Source organism: Rhopalosiphum maidis, chromosome 4 (genome assembly GCF_003676215.2).
Source record: "Rhopalosiphum maidis isolate BTI-1 chromosome 4, ASM367621v3, whole genome shotgun sequence".
Taxonomy (NCBI): Eukaryota; Metazoa; Arthropoda; class Insecta; order Hemiptera; family Aphididae; genus Rhopalosiphum; species Rhopalosiphum maidis.
Window position 1 is genome coordinate 46,868,674 of NC_040880.1, and position 20,499 is coordinate 46,889,172.

At 29.9% G+C, this 20,499-nt stretch overlaps 1 protein-coding gene across 1 annotated transcript; it reads right to left on the reverse strand.

Annotated features, from left to right (window-relative positions):
- Positions 1-3,311: 3,311 nt before the first annotated feature.
- Positions 3,312-3,773, reverse strand: LOC113559284. The gene is made up of 2 exons (XM_026964950.1): positions 3,599-3,773; positions 3,312-3,514 (listed from the first exon to the last, which is right to left on the reverse strand). The coding sequence occupies exons 1-2, from the start codon at positions 3,771-3,773 to the stop codon at positions 3,312-3,314; spliced, it is 378 nt and encodes a 125-aa protein (XP_026820751.1).
- Positions 3,774-20,499: the final 16,726 nt, after the last annotated feature.

The window sequence follows — 20,499 nt, forward strand, 5'->3', positions numbered from 1 at the left end:
AAATTGATTTTTTCTTGTCAATACTGAAATTGTGCAAATTTCGAATATAGATTTTATTTTTATGTATATAAATGTGGAAATGGAAATCGTTGTCACACATGTTCTTTGAAACTACTCATCCGATTACCTTGATTTTTTTTTAATGAAAGAGTATATTACGAAGTTTAATTTTGATTCTATAAATTACTGAAAAATCAAATTATATTATTTTTTTAAATAAATAGGCAAATACATCCGTGTTATTAGTAATTAATATAAATTAGTATTTTAGTGAATAGTTGATGTAGTATAACAGTACAAAACTTTTTAGTTATTTTTTGTTCATAGTATTGAATTATATGAGTTATTAGCTAATGGTTTTTGGCTCAGAATGAAATGGAAATAAAATTTGGATCTTTCAACAAAAGAAAAATAATTTAAAAAAAATGCTACTGTCAAATGGTCAAAAAAAGAATTGCTGGACGGGTCAACTTCATGTTAAGTCGATATGTCGGAAACGCCAAATCAGAATACCAAAAATATTATTTATCCTTATTCCTTATATGTATAATAGTTAAGTATGTTATGTATATAAAATGGTGTACGGTATACGTTAAAACTTATATAATTTTAAAAATATGTTCCGAATGTGTGACGTACTCCACCATCCCATATTATATATAAAAATATGTAATATATATAATTGTTATATAGTTTTCGCAGGCCGCATAAATCTTCTACCGGTCGTCTCTGGGTTTGACGGTTTTGCGAGAATAATGTTTATAATAACTGTACTTTATATATATATATAGAGAGAGATTTTATATTAAGTCCATACGATATAAGTCCGTAATGTAAAACGCCCTTTATGTCCGAGGGGTGATCTCACGCACAGTGTCCGGCGTGGTCGTCGAGCAATTCAATATAATATATTATAATACTATAATACTGGTGGGGTAGGGTGGGCGGTAGCGTTTGGCACAGTTATTTCCGCATCCGAGTTAAACGCATCGTGATTGCCAATTAGTAGGAAATAACTAATTATCAAGTAATAACTAATGAATATAAAATATAGTGTGCAACAAACGTATTTAAAACTCTTTTTATCTTCGGTTAATGATCCTATACTCGTTGCGTAGTGACTATAAATTAATGATTGTAAATTGTTTTGTACAGTATATACGAGTAGATTATATTGGTATTATAACATACCCATCATAAATAGGGTGGTTACCCGGGCACCAGGAACTCAGAATTTCGTTCTCGGGATCATATCACTTTTTGTAACTCTTTAATTGTAATAATTTTTAACCATCACACAATTTTGAAATCGACCACCTATATTATTATGTATATGTTAGGCTAGGATATGAGAACAAAATCTGATTTTGATTTTTTATGTAACCGAGATCGGTATGGAATATCGCGAAATTAACCATTTTTTAAAAGAAAAATGTTGTCGATATATAAATATTTTAAATAATTTACAACAATAATTGAAACAGTAGACTTGTAAATACCAAATTATTTAATGGTAAGTCACATTCAAAACTTTTACTAACTACTTTTAGTTGCTTTGAATTTGCACGTATACGAGACACGAGTATTCAAGTATTGAATACTAAATATTAAATAAAAATGAATTTAAAAAAATGAAATGGGAAATTTAATTGTCTTTGAGCATATTTGCGTTTCTTGACAGATCAATAAAAAATTAGAATTTTTTCCAAATTCTGTTTTATTATTATGTGAAAAATAGAACACAAAATATTTAACACATACATTTAGCGCTATTGTACGAGTATATTTTAGCCTATTAATACACTCATTGATTAAATAATCAATGATACACTGTAGTTATAGATATTAAAACTAGGGAACAATTTTATCACATTTGTTAGTAGATATAGCTAAATTTATGTGGAACCAATCCGATCACGGCAGTTATGTGTTCGAGGGTATTTTGAATGACATATTTGAGTTTAGGTAGGTTAAAATAAATAGATCAGATTAATTTTGATATTTACAGTTAATAATTAATATTTTGATAAGTTTTTTCATAAAAATAAAAGTGATAGGTATAATTAAGTTTTAAATTTTTTTTTTTTTTTAATTAAATACATTTTTTATGTCTTCACTTTCGTGATTTTAAAAAGAGAAATTAGGAAATTTAGAAGTACTGAAAAGTAGACAACCGATAAGTACCTTTTAACAATTCTTAGTATTTTAGGTATCTGGAAGACATTCATCGATAATATGTTACGTAAAACGTAAAATATAGTAGATATACTGTATTGTTATCATCATCATCGTCGTCGTACTTAATATAAATAATTATTTATTTTGGTCAGGGTAATATTATACAATTTTTATTAAAATAAATAAGCAATTATTGTTATTGTATCTATTATTGAACCTGCTAGTGCCATAAGTCATAACGGACAGTTGTCGGCTGGCACCACATACGGTGGGTGTTTGTTCGGACGCCTCGCACCGAAAGTGAATCTTTTAGGCTGGCAACGTTCAACGCACTTGTCGGCGGACACGATGAGGTACGCATGTGGTGTATGCGTGCAGACCTTTACCGGTTGCGATGTTATGCCGAACGTCCTGGCCGGCGCGCGGTTTTTATACACATTCGCATTCGTCGAATTGTAGGCCGCCGGCCCGGGACTTCCGGCGCCCGGCGCCTCGCTACCGCAATCCTTGGTCCTCCATTTTCTAGCGCGTGGAAACAAAAAAATAACGATGTTATATTCGGATACCTATACAACAAAAATATCGAATGACGCGACTCGATCGGTCAGCCGTAACAATATTGAGGAGTTATAGGCTCATGCCGCGAAAACGGTACCTATTTCTGTCGATTTATATATAGCTGGCCAGTGGCCGCCTTATAGAAATATTTTCTTACGATTACACGAAGGACTTGCCATGTTTTTATTCACTCGAACTCTGTGAAAGTCGCAATAAATAGTCTGTATATTTTTTTTTATCGATTTTAATATAATATAGTAGTAGTAGTATAATATAGGTACAAGTAAACGAGTCGTTGTAAATTCTAAATCTTGTGTATGGTAGACAATCGCAGGTTAACACAATCCTAGTTTATAAATACATTTCTTGGTATTCGAAAGTTTATAATGTTTTTTAATGATAAAATTACAAGTTAGTACATTTTTCATAACAATAATTGTTCACAAACCTTCCTCACCCAACTCCCAAGAGTTATTATTTTGTTTTTTGTTACATGTAAAAAAACCAGTGTTCCGTGCGCATACCTATAGGTATATTGAGTATTGACTATTTGCAAACTGTAATTAATTTTAAACTTACATTGTGTATCCTTTTCGCCTACTCTTGATCGATGATTGATATTCGCCGCGCAACGAGTACGTATTGGGTGATGGACCAATGTTTCTCTCCCCGTCTGTTTGGGCGGTTACGGGTAATAACAACTTTGGAGTAGGTGCCCGTTTCAAATTTGGAAAGCACGGTAGGTAGGCAGCGGGTCCCGGACTCTGTCCGTAGTCATCTGCAACAGGATTGTTCGAAATGATTATATTTTTGTGTATATAAATACTAATTATTTGTTTTTCAGAGAGATAAGTGCACACACTTTTGTCGAGTATCAATCCAATCTTGACCTTGGTATTCGTGAATTGGCCATGCCGTGTTGTCTGGTCCACTTTGTACACCGGTCCGGGGCTTGAAACATAATTTGGAAAATCGATTCGGCTTTTTAGAGAGAATGCAGGTGATTGCCAAAAACTTTGGTCAGTTGTCTTTGGCATACCGATCGTTGGAGCCAGGCGATACGTATTAGGCGCGGGTCCTTGAAGCCAATGTGTATGTATATAATGAAAATTATTAATAATAATTATTATTAATTTATTTCAAAAGAACTCATAGAAAAATAAAATAAAATTTCGAAAACATTTTATAAACTGTTTTTAAACGATTAACGGTTAACATTTAATCGAGTTGTTACTTTAATATTAAAATATTATGATAAGCGGTTTACGATTTTTTAAAAATTTTCTGGTTATTGATTTTTTTTTATAACTGGTTGAAGTCCTGTTAATGTCAAGTAAAAAAAAAAAAATTAATTCATAACATTGGTGTCAAAACAATTAAATAATAATGATTTATAATTTTAATGCGTGATAAATATTCATTTTCAAATTTATTTGTATGGTGAGTAATTAAGTTATTATTTATTTACAGTAAATTCCCGTTACAACGAAAATCCCCGTTATAACGAAAGTCATAGAAGTCCCCTGCTGGAAAACAGGGCTTATAAAGAGTTTATTCGAATTTTCGTTGCAACGTAATTTTCGTTATAACGAAAAAAAATTCGGTCCCCTGGAGTTCGTTGTAACGGAATTTTACTGTATTTATTTAAAGATAATTCAGTTTTATACTACCTATTAAATATATTTATATTTTACATACCTATACGAGTACCTACCATCATAAAAAGTGATTTTAAATAGACCTTATTACTATAATAGTATGATCTACAAAAGTAATATTATTATTATTAATTCTAGATTTTAGTATTTTAATATTTATAGCTGTTTTATTTTTTATTGTTAAAATATTTTACCTAACAAGGTATCCATGTTTTTAAAACATTTGTCATACGAAACTTTCGTCATTTTTGAAACAAATTTCTTTAAATGGTATGATATTGTAACAAATGATAAAAGAAAAATGTGAAGTTTATTTATTGATATATTTCTATAGAAATAACGAATGTATTTTAAAAACGACGGAATGATTTACATTTAATTTATGATCACAGAATAAAATATGTATTTAATATAATTTACTATTTAATATTTAGTTACAGTGTAAGTATAAACTGTAGAAGAAAATAATTGGAAATTAGTAAAATTAGCTATTACGATATAGTTACATATAGATTTATCACGACTATTCACGACGATATGTTAATTATTACACAGCATTCACTTTCCACCTATTAGTAGAACTTGAAGAGACAAAAAAGGCAATTCTATATCATTTCTGTCAGACACTAAATGGATTCCATTTTCAGTACAGCAATTATCAAAGTTTCACCATATTATATTATTACTTATCAGTAATATAATAATATAATATGTGTTGTGATAACTAAAGATATTTTCAAAGATCACACATAGGATCGACATTCGATTAAATGCGTGTTATCATGCGACAACATATTATTACATAGATACAATTTGTTTTCTGTTTTCATTCGGTTTAGACGGATTTGCGATGTTTTAGAGATTTGTGTATATACTGCGCAATACATGCAGGTGTGAAAGTGTGAAACTCTAGTGATTATAAATATAGTCATATAGATGCCGCATAATATAAAGACCACTTGGCACTTATCGTACAATGTATCTTTGGAAACAAACGTGTGCAAAGTACGAAGGCATTGGTGTATGGTATATTTAATAAACCTTTAGTAGGTATATAAAGGGTATATAATCGCGTGCGAGTGTCATGTATATTATAGTCTTCATTCGCGTATTATATTTGTTCGTAAAAAAAAAAAAAATAGTAGCGTTTAGGAAAATATGCTTATTGTATACACTTGCAGTGTACAGACACGGTATGCATGATGTAGTCATACAGTCCTGCAGACGGCGGTCTCGTGGTTTTAGCAAGGCGTATAATATTATTGAACAGTGAGCGTCTGTCGGACTGTGAGAACTTCGTCGCGCTGTATATTATTATATACTTTTACGAGTGGTTGAAAGAAAGAAAAATAATCGTCGTCGAAACGTATTTATTTTTTTACCATCATTATTATTCCGTATGAATGAAACCCACTCGTAATCCATCAGACAAATCCGCAAGGTTTCCTGCAGCCGCAGGTGACGACAACCACAACGAACGCCACACAAACATATATAAGGTACATCCTATCATAAAATATAATATAATATAATATAAACCTACATAATATTCTGCACACAAACACACACACACATACACACATTATATATAATAGTCGCGTACATCCAAATCACTGTGTTATATTCATCTATGCTGACGTGTCGAGGATATATACTCGCGGTGGTGTATAAGCCGTGAGTATGTATTATAAGTGTATATACTTAATTCAGGGAGGGATGGTGTGTGGTAAGCCACAGACTGCGTATTCCAAATACGTGCGAAAACCGTCATCATAACGCGTTTATTGTAGACGACACAATGATGCACCGTATTATTATTATTATAATATGTATATATATATTATATGCATTATACGAATAAGTAAATCGGATTGCGGCCAAACGCCGATATTGTTCAAACAGGGCCGTATGAGAGGTGTTTTTTTTTTTTTTGATTGATCCAAAATGGACATGACTCCTGTAGTCGTCTACCGCGGCGCGGCCTCTGCACTGCCTTGCTGTATATGTATATATAGGTAGGAAGGTACTCATAATATATATATCTGCTGCGTGTTTTCTCAGGTGCTCGCACGAATCACTGTCACCACTCGTCAAACTGACCACACGCATCCGGCCAGAATTATACAATATATTACTACCTACCTTAAATATGCACTCGTACTCATCACACCCTGCACATATATTATGTGCACGCATGTACCTATATGTGTTATGCGTGCGGGCTATAACAGGTAACAGCCACGTATATGTGGTGCATGTGTATCCTTTAATATTATTATATCGTATTGTTCCGCAGTACAAACATTTATCCAGGGGCTATATGTTATATACGATCGTTTATACAGCTATACACTTTCGTACATATTATGTAAAGGTGCGTATATGCTCGATATGCACGAATACCTATATTTTATTATGAATGACAGTAATAGGTATGTACATATAGATATAGTAAATATCAATATATCACAACGGTCGAATGTATTGTATGGAAAATCTAAACGCATATTTTTTACAGCACGCTACATGTGCAGTTATTTGTCGTCGGCTATTATATTACAGTCAGCATCGCAAGTCTTAATATACATAATATGTGATGAGACACTGTGCTATTTCCGAAAATTCTAAAAAGTAGCTGAAATATAGTTTCAACTAACCTGCATGTCGTCCAGCCAATAATAATAGTAAAAACAACTTCATAAAACTATACTCTAATACTGAATTGGGTGCTTTACGTATTACGTATTGCATAGAGCACTGGGTTCGGACTGGCCTATACTTTAGATTAAAGCAATAACCAGCGAAATTTTCTTGTCTGTGTGGCTGTATGCAATAATAAAAATTAACTTGAATGAAAAAAACATTTAAATAATAAAAAATGTCATGTGTGGATAAATATCGAAAACTTATAAACAGTAATTTATAAAATATAATAATAATTGATACACACATATAATAATAATTTTTAAATATTATTATTTTGTTTTTTTTTATAGTTTTCGTTATTTTTTTTAAATTATTATATTTTCATTAATCTGTTAGGTACAAGTTTATTTTCGGCATAAATATGAATAAATCTACAAAAAATAAAAACTTTTTAATATACTCGTATATATATTTTTAATAGACATAATATATTGCGTTCATTAATATAATTAGGTGTATTTAGTTATGGCTATTTTTGATGAAAAAAATAAATCGTCAGATCTAAGTGAATAATATTGTTAATCATGGCCTTTCGTTGCGTCTCTTTGTAAGTCAATTATTGTCAGTAAAGCCCACAGTACCCCTCCCCCCAATCAAACGCTGTGCACGAGTCGATAAACCTATATACTTACGCGTATTAATTATACGTATACCTAATAGAAATAACAAAACCTACGTAATAGCAGGAATTTATGTTATAAATAATAATACAATTGTGGTAATCATATGTAGGTATCCAAATTATACGATACCGATACAGTAAAAAAAAATGATAATTATAGTCACACACACATATATATATATATATATATATATAACTATTACAGTTTAGTATTCTTTTAAGTGTGTGCCGACGCTGGGTCTACTGTATATATAATATATTATATATTATAAGCTCATCGTGTATCAGTGTGTGTACACATGCGTATATGTGTGATTACGTGTGGGTGAACGACGGTGGTAAGTACCAAGAATACCACGCATACACACACACACACGTACAGACTCGCACGCATACGAGAAATGGATTTATTCGTGGTACGAATTCGAGTGGCTAAGCATACACACACACACACACACACATATTTATATATATATATATACGTATGCACGCGACGAAATGCATTCTGTTCACGTCGACAAATTGGCTGCGGATATACTCCAAACCCTCCGCCGCCGCGGAGAATTTGCCCAATTAAATCGACTACTGCTGCGACGAGGGAAAGGAAAACGTTCCGCCGCCCGGAAGTGCAACACACACACATGTATATAATATAATATAATATTGTATTATTCTGCGGCGAGCCATCGCGTTCCAATAACGCATCTCCTACTCGCGAATCTGTAGTTAATATTATATAGATTCGTTTCCACCACTTTACACCGGGAAACTGAATTCTATTTTATACTAATTTAGGTATAATATACGCTCGTACAAATTACACGGAAAACGGGTACTTAAATCGTCAATATAATATAGTACTATTTGACTTAGTTTTATGAGGGGAGGAGGGCGAAAATAAAACTATTATACACTATGGGTGTATATCCTTTTATAATGCCCTATTGATTAGTGCCCTAATATAAGTTTTGGATTTCGAAGGAGATTTTTGGTAACAATTTGGATCTAGCTTATCCTTGAAGAGGTCAAATGAAGCAAGTTTTGGTTAAAAATATTATTGTTAATTCATTGTTTTCGTACATTTTTTTAATAATTTGTTTAATATTGATATTGGTATTTCTGTTTTTTCTCTGTACGCGCAAAAAAAACACATAACTATATATGTATTGTCCCATTCATGGTCTTAGTCATGTTTTTAATCTACATCAATTTAGTGAAGATAACTTCAAAATAAGCATAAAAAGATGATATTATTCTACTTAACATAGTTAGTAAAAAAGCATTTTTTTTTTTTATTAACCATTACTTTCTAGGCGTAGAAAATGAACTTTTAGCAAAAGAGCTACGTCAAACAGTAAGCAAGATAAAATATACCTATAACGCAACTTTTTATGGATGGATATAGCATATCGTTAAAAGTTTTTGATGAACCTATAATATCTACACTCTATAGGATGAATTTTTACCACAAGAGTTTTTTTCCAAAATATGAAAAAGTAAAGAGCTGGTAGCGTTTCTTGTGGATGTAAAATAACAACACACATTTAAATAGATAAATAAAATAAATTAGGTACAATACATATTTATTTTGTGTCTTAACACCAGTAATATCATAGTATTATATAGTATATATTCCTATATAAAAACTAATTAATTGGGTCATGGAAACAAGGTATTCACCAATATTAACTCTCTTTAAATTTTCCACTGATTTATTAATATAGATGCACTTATTAAGAAACCTATAGTGTTAAATACAAAAAAGTTATTATAAAATAAAACACTGTTTATATCTAAAATCGGCAAGTTTATTTATATAAGGTTAGTGATTATTAGTTATTACGTGTTACTACTACTACTACGACTAATATCTTTGAACACTGGAATAAGATTTATATTTTATGAAATGATTTTTTTATAATTCTAAAAAAGAATTGTATTCTTATATAATCCTATCTAATTGAATTATATTCTTTCTTTTGTATTCTAAAATACAAAAGTTATTTAAAATAAAATATGTTTGAACTTTAAACATAATTTATCCATATTCTTTTTGGTATAAGCAACAATAAATTGTTGTTCGGTGGGTTACCATTTTAGAAAAGCATATACGAAATTTAATTTAAAGATATCGAAGACTATTATTGTGTGTGTTTTGAGTAAAAATAATAATACGTAATTCAAATAAAACAAGTCACGATAATATAATAATGTTAAAATTTAGTAGTTTTAAATTTTTAAAAGCACTTGTGACTTGTGGAAACCCTTTGATAAATGAGAAGTCTTCTACCTTTACGTTTATTATATATGTATCGTGTAAAGCTATTTTGAAAATGAATTATTCTTCGAAAACTCATTGATTGACAGCAGTTTATATAAATTAAATTGAAATACCATTTATTATATATGCTCCATACCCATTGTGCACGTATTGTACAGAGTGATTCATCAAGTATACCACATTTTTTTTTCAATTAAACAGTTATTAAAAATCTGATTTTTTGTCTTAAATTTTTGTGTACTATTTAAAAGTGTTCTGTGGTGGTGAAAATTTCTGTTTTTCTAATGAGAATATTTCTTTTTTTATTTATCTAAACGACTAAATCCTATAGTTTTTAAATTCTTTGTGTACTAAGTATGCTTATATTCCCATGATATTGAGATTACAAAATATGGAGGCTATTTCTAAAAATAATCAAAGTATATAAAATAAATACTAATTTAATTATTAGATCCAATATTATATCTGTTTTATATTTTTTGTAAATCTATTATTAATAATTTTTATCGTTATATTATAAAAATATAAACAATTTAATAACTAAGAAACTACGCGTTTGAATTTTGAATTAGACGCAATTAAAATTTCAATAAAATTATTTACAAAATAATTTACAGTAAAAAATGGAAGTTTTAATTTGATAAACAGTATTTTGTAAATAACCCCAGGTAACTCCTTAAGTAGTACAAACAACCTCAATAATTTGTTAAATTGGTCTTTAATTATATTTAAAAATTCCAATAATTAAATTTTTAATAAATTAATTAATAAAGAAAAAATTGTAGATAAAGATACTTTGTGAATTAGCGAATCACTCTGTATAATACATATACATAATACATATCCACACTCGTACGTTATGTTCACATGCCAACACAATTCAATCGATCAAGTAATTTATTACTGGTGCACCAAAGCTGCAATTTGAGGGTTTTACGGAGGCGCGGTGTGCAAACTATTATGATGATTAGTAATGATTATTTATTATGCAATATACAAATACTAGATATAACTGATATAAGACAAAACAGTACCATTGATTATTTTGGGAAAAGCTAGAAGAAATATATTTAATTTAATTTGGTATAAACATATTTCACACATTGTTAATATATTTTTAACTTTTATTACTATATCCATTCATCCTTTGATTTTTTAACAACTCGAATTAATTTTATTTAAATGTATATTAATCAATATAATAAAGTTGGTCTATACTAGAAAATACATTATGATCTTAAATAACAATATAACGTCAGACTTATCAATATTATATGAGTATTATATGAAACTTTTTATTAATGGACTTAGTATTATTTTAGAACTTAATGTTTTTATTCTTGGTTTTTAACTCTTCCAAAGTATTATTTTATAACTTTCTTGTAATTTAATATTTCCTTAAATTGATTATTTTATAATATCATAATGATTTGATTTATATAATATATACCTACTATATACACTACTATATAGTGCTATATTGCTATACCTCACAATTTAAAATAAATGTTTTTTTTTATAATTTCTGTATGGATTTAAATCTTCCAATAGTATTTATTTATTTAGTATTATACGGGATAATTGCCATGTTTACAGAATAGTAATATGGCATGATAGTATGACACATAGTTGAAACATTAAACAAAATGATAGAAGTGGTTAATGAAGGATAATACTGATAATGATTGTTTAGAGCTAAAAAATAAGAATATTGAAAATACTAAAAAAAAACAGATAAGCATAGCATGATAGAGATTCCTATTACCAATTTGCCAATTTCTTAATTCCACAATTTATATAATACATAATATAATTGGTGGAACATATTTTAGGGACTCTAAAATTCAATTTTGAGGACAGAACAGGGAGATTGACAGCTATCCATAAGCTTGGACTAAACAGATAAGTTCACGCAAAGTGACACTCTCCTGTCATTTAAAGTAGATATATTTAGATACTGTAATATCGTTGAATAATCGTGTTGTGACTGGTGGGTACTCAAAATGTAGAACAAACGCAGCATATACTTTAAATACGTACGTTGTGTTCTTCCAAGTTGACAGCTTTTATACATTGAACAATTTGTACAACAAAAAATAACTACTATATACTCTAAAAGGGAGCAAATGAACGAGCACGAAGCAGAGAGTTTTCAAAGAGAAATTAAACTTAATTGACATAATTTTAATAAACTCAAGAAGTTATAAATTCTTATATGAAATTATATTTTTACGTGCTTATGGAAATTCAAGTTCGATCAAATGTGATACCAAGGCTTATAACATTATTCTGTAAAATGTTCAGATAATGTCCCATTTATTGTGTATTGTTAGTACACGGAATGGAGGCAACTAGTAAAATAATTAAATATTTTCTATGATATGTTTGTGTCACATTACTATAGGCATAATTTTTTTTGAGGGGGTGCGCTTAGCGCCTCCAAAATGTATTCTGCTTGTGGTTAGTCAATTTATATTATTATACTTTAATAAATTAATATATAACTATTGTTGTACAAATATCCATTATTAAATATGTATAATTATTAATTATATTGAATGGGTGGTAGTTGGTGGTGAAGTTACTCATTGTGTAATCTGTGAATATATATTATGAGTGACCGAAAAAGTTATGAGCTTCAACACTCCCATTATTTCATTAACATTTTGTTCTTCCACATTTCACTATATATAATACGCAATAGTTATGTTTAATATGTTTTTTTTATACACAATCTGATAATTATTACACGACGCGACATCGGTAATATATACGGATGTACAAGAGACATATTTTTTTATGGACTGAAAAATTGTTTTTTCTTCTTTTAGAATATCATATTCGTCGTGCAGGTCAAGTTGTTATGTGCCACGAATACGCTCGACCACTTCGAAAAAACCGTCTTTTGTGAAGACAAAGAGCTCGTGGCTGAATTTTGGGACGTCACGCGTGTCCCCATAGGGTATATATACTTTATAATGTATTCGTTCTTTGCACACGAATATAATATAAATATATATATGTATGTATCGTAACAGTAAGAATGTAAGATAGACTCAGCGGCGTGGTGGTCTGCAAACATAATCATCTGCTGCAGCGAGACTATATACACATCACTCGAAACGGCGTTGATACAAATATTATACGAGGCACATATATAAATTATATATGTAATATACACCACGATGCGCGTGTATATATATTTATATACATATACTATATAGTGTAAGTCCTATTCGCGCGCGGTTCGTTGAAAGAAATAAAACTCTCCGGGCCCCGGGGTGCGTGTACACTGCAGTACAAGGACGCAAAACCGCTGGCTGGCACGAAAATAAAAAAATAAAAAAAAAACACTAAAGAACGAGAGGGAGAAAAAATGCGCTTATTGTTGTGTGCCGGAAAATAATAATAGCTGTGCGCCGCAGCCGGGCGCGGGGGATCAATTAAAAAGCGCGAGCGTACGTGTCGTAGATGCCGGGCCGAGATAAGCCGACGGAACGGCGACGAAGTTGAATAGAGCACGAGGGATGCTGCGCAGAGTGCGCGCTCGTGTACTTGCCGTGTCGGTGTGTGCGTGTGTCAGTGTATACACACACACACACACACACACACACATATATATATATATATATATATATTTAGCAGTATTTGTGCGTGTGTGTATGTATGTGTGCAGGAGACGTGCCGCCGAACAATGGAAACACTGGCAGGGCTCTCGTATTGCACACGACGACGACAACGACGACGTGTATGCAGGAAACTCGCGTGGAGTTCCTTCCTAGTACACGGTATATTGTGTGTTGTATAGGTACACGTCGGCCCATTGATTCCGGACGGAAGTGAATACCCGCGAGCGGTCGATTTGCAAAAGAAAAATTAGAACTCTCTCTCTCTATATATATATACGCACATCATGTATAATATTATATTTTAATTTTTTTTTCGTTCATGATACAGCGTCAACTGCTAAGGTTATTAGCATTCAAAAATAATAATTGTTTATAGGTACATTACATGAGTATAAATCAGATATAGGTAGTGTTTAAATAAAGTTTATACGTTATAATTATTGCTTTTAGAAAAGAAAAAATATTTTAGGGTAGTCGTCTAGTGGGGTCAGTGCTTGGAGTAGTGTGTTTGGAATTTCTAATTTCGGCACGGTTTTGACAGTGGATAAGACGGTGTTTTACAGGAAAAGGTTAACCACAGGTTTGGAACAATACGAGTTCCTCTCTTCTTATAAAACGGCCGTGGGAAATATTGGCAATAATATTATTATACACAGATATTGGACTGCGAGGATATAAAATATGGGATGAAATATTTATTAAGGACGTACATTTATTATTTTATGGATCATTTTCCATAATTTTCACTTGTAAGAAAATTGTAATAACGGCCCATGGAATGTATCTACCAACTAACTTTCGTAGGTATATTATAGGGTAAGTATTTAAATATTACAAGAGCAAAAGTATAAAAAGGGCAAGGGTTACTGTATGTAGCACTCTTGTACCCCAACCAGTCGGCACAAGATTATTTACGTAAACAACTATAATAAATATGCGCCATTATACGTTACTCGAAAAATGTCAAACGGCGATTTCATAAAAATATTGACGGTAAAAATTATTGAAATCTATCGACCGTTTTTGTTGTCTTACGGAATATGGACATGCTTATTATAACTATAAAATTATAGGCGTTAAAAATATTTGTACGTCTACTTATTTTATATTTATTGCATGAAAGACATTATATATACAAATATTGACAGAAAATTTTTTATAAAAATCAATGGTATATATTATTATAATCTGTTCATAAATTCGTTTAAGTTTATAGTGCCAAGTTAATAGCCAGTAAATTATGTAGATAATATTATTTACCTGAAATTAATATATTTTGGGTACGTACTACTTAGGTCTAGGAATAATTAATTTATATTATGTGCTATGTTTTAAACTGATTATATTGGAATTTAATGATTTAAATATTTGAATTTTTGCAGTAATATTGTATATAGTAATATAAAATAATATAAATGTGTCGATGTGTGTACCTCATAAATAGTAGTAGCTATTAGCTAATGTAGTATACTTAATATACTTCAATAATATAATGATTATCATTTTTAAATTAACGTATAGAATTAATATACGAGTTAAAACAAAGGGAAACAGTATCACACAATAGATAACAAATTTCGAACTTTTAGTAACATTATTAATTGTTTATTTAAAAATTTACCAAATATCGTTTGTACAACTCCATCTACAAAAACCATTCAGGGTTTGACCAAACTATTTTGTATATTTTGAGTTTCACCGGTATTCATACTTTTACCGTAATATAATAAACAGCACGCAATTAACTAAAAACTTACTATATAATCTTTAAAGTATAAAACTTTATCTTTCACTATACCTTAGTCCTTAAATAAGTAGCACATACTTTTGTTTGTGGATCACTTCAGTACTATGATATTGACAATTGTAAATTTTATAATTATAAAGTCTTGATTTTAGTGTCAATAAAAAATTTAAAGTATTATGTAATTTTGGATCAAAAAAGTAATAGTTTAAATACGAGTATTTTACTAAATAGTATTATGCTTTACAATTTTTTTAAATGTGTGAATATAAAATAAAAAGATAGCTAGTTTTTAGTCCATAGTACGTATTATTTTTTATCATTTATCGACATTTACAAGTAATTGTCGTTTATTGTAAATATCTGTTGTTTATTTAAAGTGTTGTTATTATTATTAAAATTATTTTATTTTTATTATATTATTTTGGTATAGGTAATGTGTTGTTTTATACTTTTATATTAATTTTATTTTTAAAGTTTGAACATTAACGATATAACTGTATTAATTTGATTTTAACTTGCATCATCCTGATTTGTGGGTCGTCTGAAACTGACAACAATGATATCATTTATCTATTTAAAGAATATAAATAAAAGTTTATAAAATACATGAATATATGTTCAAACATTTCCATACATTGCGAATACCCACGACGATAGCCTATAATCCAAATACCTAGACATTAGACGTCCACGAGTTAACCTTCAATGTAGTAAAACGATTATTAAACGTATATTCAATATTGTATAGGTAATATGTGATTATATAAATACCTCTTGATTCTTTTCAACAGAAAGAAAACTTTTCTGTCAAATAGTTCTTAAATACTAAACCTCTTGAATACATAAACAATTCTGGAAGCTATATTTATAATAGTGAATAATATATTAATATGTCACTTAGGTCTTTTGAAATGTTCTGGAAATCTTTTCCGTATTCAAGCTTAAACGATAACCATGAAAATGCAACCATTCGTTAATATTCGTTCATATAAATCACCTTATGGTTTTCACAAGTGATGCACAATTTCATAATTTTCTTACAGAATGCTGTAACTCAGTGAGTAAAACGTAAGTGTATTTAAATTTAAAATGCATAGGTACTTCAAGTATTGACAAATTCTCAAACGGTTGTTGCATTTTAACTCATTGCGCAATAAAATGTTTATCTGTTATGATATTATGCATAGGTAAAAATGTAACATGATATTATTATGTCATGTATACCTACAATTTCGATGTACCCACATTATACCGCTTCTATAATATTATTATTTGCGATGCATGTTCAACCCTTTGGCGTGGTGTATGGGTTAATCGAAAAATTCCAAATGAAATCAATATGATAATACAATATAATAATATCATATCCGGTGGACGATCGGAAACGAAGAGTATAATATATTTTTACACATTCTACGAGAACGGGGATTTGTGTCCGCAGACCTGTCGGCGGAACAATGCAATGGAAAACGACGTGTCAAAATCACGCGCCGTGCCGGTCCCCTTATGAGAAAAAAAATCGGGTGCAAGTCACGTTTGTCCGTGCGTTTAGGACTACACGCACATCACACACACACACACATATGTGTATAATATAATATAGACGTAGATGCACAATTGTGATTGTATGCGTGTGGCTCGAACAATGCATTCGAGGTTCAGACAGCAATAATGATAATCACAATAACGGACAGCAGCGAGCAGCAGACACCGTGGTTATTCGTATTTTTTTATTTTTTTTTGGCGGAGACTGCTGACTGTTTAATAACATGTATAATAATATATATGAAATATTGTGATATTGTTGAACGCACGCAAGTTTCGAGTATATATACAGACGACGTGCCGGTAGACTTTGTAGCCGACTTTCTCCGCTCGGATTTCCATACACCACCACGTTTATGCACAGCGATACATTTTTGTGTATTTAATCACGAAGCGAATGCGCGTACGATATTCGTATTGTTTTTGCGTACAGGAGATAAGTGCGCGCGTAATACAAATTAACAGTTGTACCTGTTTTATATTTTTATATACATATAAAAAAGAGAAAAAAAAAATGAAGAAAGGACGCTGAAAGAATTTAAACAACACCCTTTGAGTTTGGTAACTTTTTGTTCTCGCACTTTTTCGAAAACGGAAAGTCACAGAACGTGTAAGTAGGTACTCGAATACCCGTCTCTCGTGATTTATACATATATATATATATATATATTATGTAAAGTCAGAAGCTGCATCGGCGTCTGCTGCAGCACGATACGCGTATTCAACGTCGTCGTCGGCTGTCGAGTGACCCGCGAGAACAAAAAAAAATAAACCCTCGGCGGTGCTCGTCGCGTACTACTACACGACAGTCGACAGACCGTCAAAGGGAGACCACCACCACGCAATCATCATAATAATAATAATAATAATAATTACACTCGGGGTCGCACTGCTGCAGCATTGTTTAATTATCGCTGTACGTGACCGAGGGCATTTTAGTAGGCAGTCACGTAATATACAAACCGTGTAAAACACAAGCGTCTATCGTCGCGTATATATAATTGGGCTCTTTCTCGAGAGCTTTTGCACTGCAGTTCACCCCCGCCGTGACTTTATACCGTATAGGTACCTACGATATAAATGTGTGTAAATTGTGTAGTCGCTGTATTGTATGGTACGACGCCGGTAGTAGTGGTAGTGCTCCAGGCGTTTCCCGCCAATATTCTCAAGTACGTCGACAATATATATATATATATACTATAAGATGCGTATTGTATGTATATATATACACGTGATTTATAGCGTGCGTGGTATAGTTTTTACATAATAGAGGTAACCGCATTTCACATTGTTCGCGTATGTATTATAATAATCGTATATATAGAAATAATATACGAAATACGCATATTTGGTCTGCAGACTCCTATACTTTATGATACAACTATTATATCTATTATAATATATTATTTGTACATTGTATATAACGTATTTTTATTTATACCCAACTTAACTTTTAAGTATTAATATTTAATGCACCTACCGTTCGTGTCTAATGTCTAATGTATCTACGGTCGATTCGTACGTTATTATTGTATTAATTATTTATTTCACATTCACACTATAAATAATTTATGCATAAAATATAAATTATTTAACAATATGTATAATAAATACCACAGTGGTACAATTCACTAATTAAATACACATTTTGTTCGAATTTCACCTGCATTTAACATTAATAATACAATATTGTTAATGAATCGTTTTAGAAATGGAATATCCCTCGGAAGACTAATAATTATTACAAATAATTTATAAGACAACTTATGGTTGGTAAGTTTACAGACTGTTTGACTGTCAAACCGAACCAAAATCGAAATAGTTCGGTTCAAATTAATGATTTATCTATAGTTCAATTTACTTATATCTTATATTTATTATTTATTTTGATGACATGTTTAACTCAATAAAATATACTTCGATACTAAGTAGTAAGTAGTTATGCAAAAAAAAAAAAATGTAAACAATAAATACAAATTACTAAATTGAACTGCATTTTTGTATTTTTGAAGTTCTTTTGAATTTGATATTAATATTAAATAGTTAAAACTAATTCGTATTTATCTCGTACTCAGACATTAGGGTTCATAACATCATTATTACTTACTATTCACGAATGATGCAAACACTTAAAGGTATATATTATGATCATAGTTAATAGAATTGTTGTCTTCTACGCCTCGTTAGTTTAGCCCATGTAATTAATGCAATTAAAATAAGTATATAGCAACAATATATAATATTGCATTTAGTTTAATTATTTACATTAATTATCATTTTTTAATAGATTTTTTTTTATACTGCATTGATTTTATTAAAAATAATAATGTTTTGGAATAAGATAATTAAACTATTTGACCAATTAATATTGATGGAATTATTTATCGTAGAATAGAAATCTGTTAAAACAAATCTTGTTGTTTAATTTTCCTTAAAAAGAAATATAGGATGAAACAATATAAATTATATCATTTTTTAAGCTAATAATCTCAGTAGTTGTATACTGTACCATAATAATAAAAAATATATTATTTAAAAATAAATTACTCTGAATTGTTTACAAATGATAAGAAATTATTATAATTAGATAATCTCAAAATATATTAAATACTAAAATACCTAGTCACCTATAATACAATAATTTAGTACACTAAATACTTACTTAAATTTATTTGGTTTTCTTATTTTAAAAATGTTTGATATAAATATTAAACATAAATTTTTTTTTTCTGTGTGTATGTTTTAGAATATACATCTTTCAAAAGTGTATATAGTCATTAGTCAATAAGTTAGTAACAAAATATTGTATTCGATAAAACAATACATTGCTTTATTAAATTATAAAGCGAGTACATAATTTCCATTCGTCAATAACATCCTTTATAATTACCTGTCATCTTTGATGTTGTCATTAAGCTTTTTGATATTAAAAAGAAAATTCTACTTTATTACTGATGTTTCCCTGAGTTAATTATTTGGTTAAAAAGGTTTTAATAAATGTATTAATTTTTTTTTTTACTTATTAGAGGTGTTTTTATTTATCGGGGCCCTATATAGTTCAGAAAATAAATTTAAAATCAATCCATAACCTGTAAATTACTTTAAATCAACCTTTAAACATAAACGGACGTTAAAAAAAAATAATGAATTAAAATAATATATTTTTAAGAAATATAACTGTATAAAACTTAAATATATATACATGTTCATAACATATAATGTTGAAAAAAATAAACAATTCGTCTAATTCTTGTAAATTTATAGGTCTAGGGAAATGAAAAATGTGTTTATTATATAGGTACTAACTAGTTATATATGTATTCGAATGTATAAGCCTAATTACAATGTCAAAACAGATGTGCGTTAGATTAAAATTCTTTTTTAAGAGTACTCGGATATCTTACTCGACAAAAAAATCCAAAAAATACCGTACGCAAAAAGATGACAAGGCCAAAAACATTTTTCAAGGAGACCTCCGGGGGTATTATGTGTGTGATGCGACGATGATAAAAAAAAAGAAAGAAAGCGTTAGACAAAAAGTCAGAAGGGGAGTAAAATTATTAAAAAATAAAACA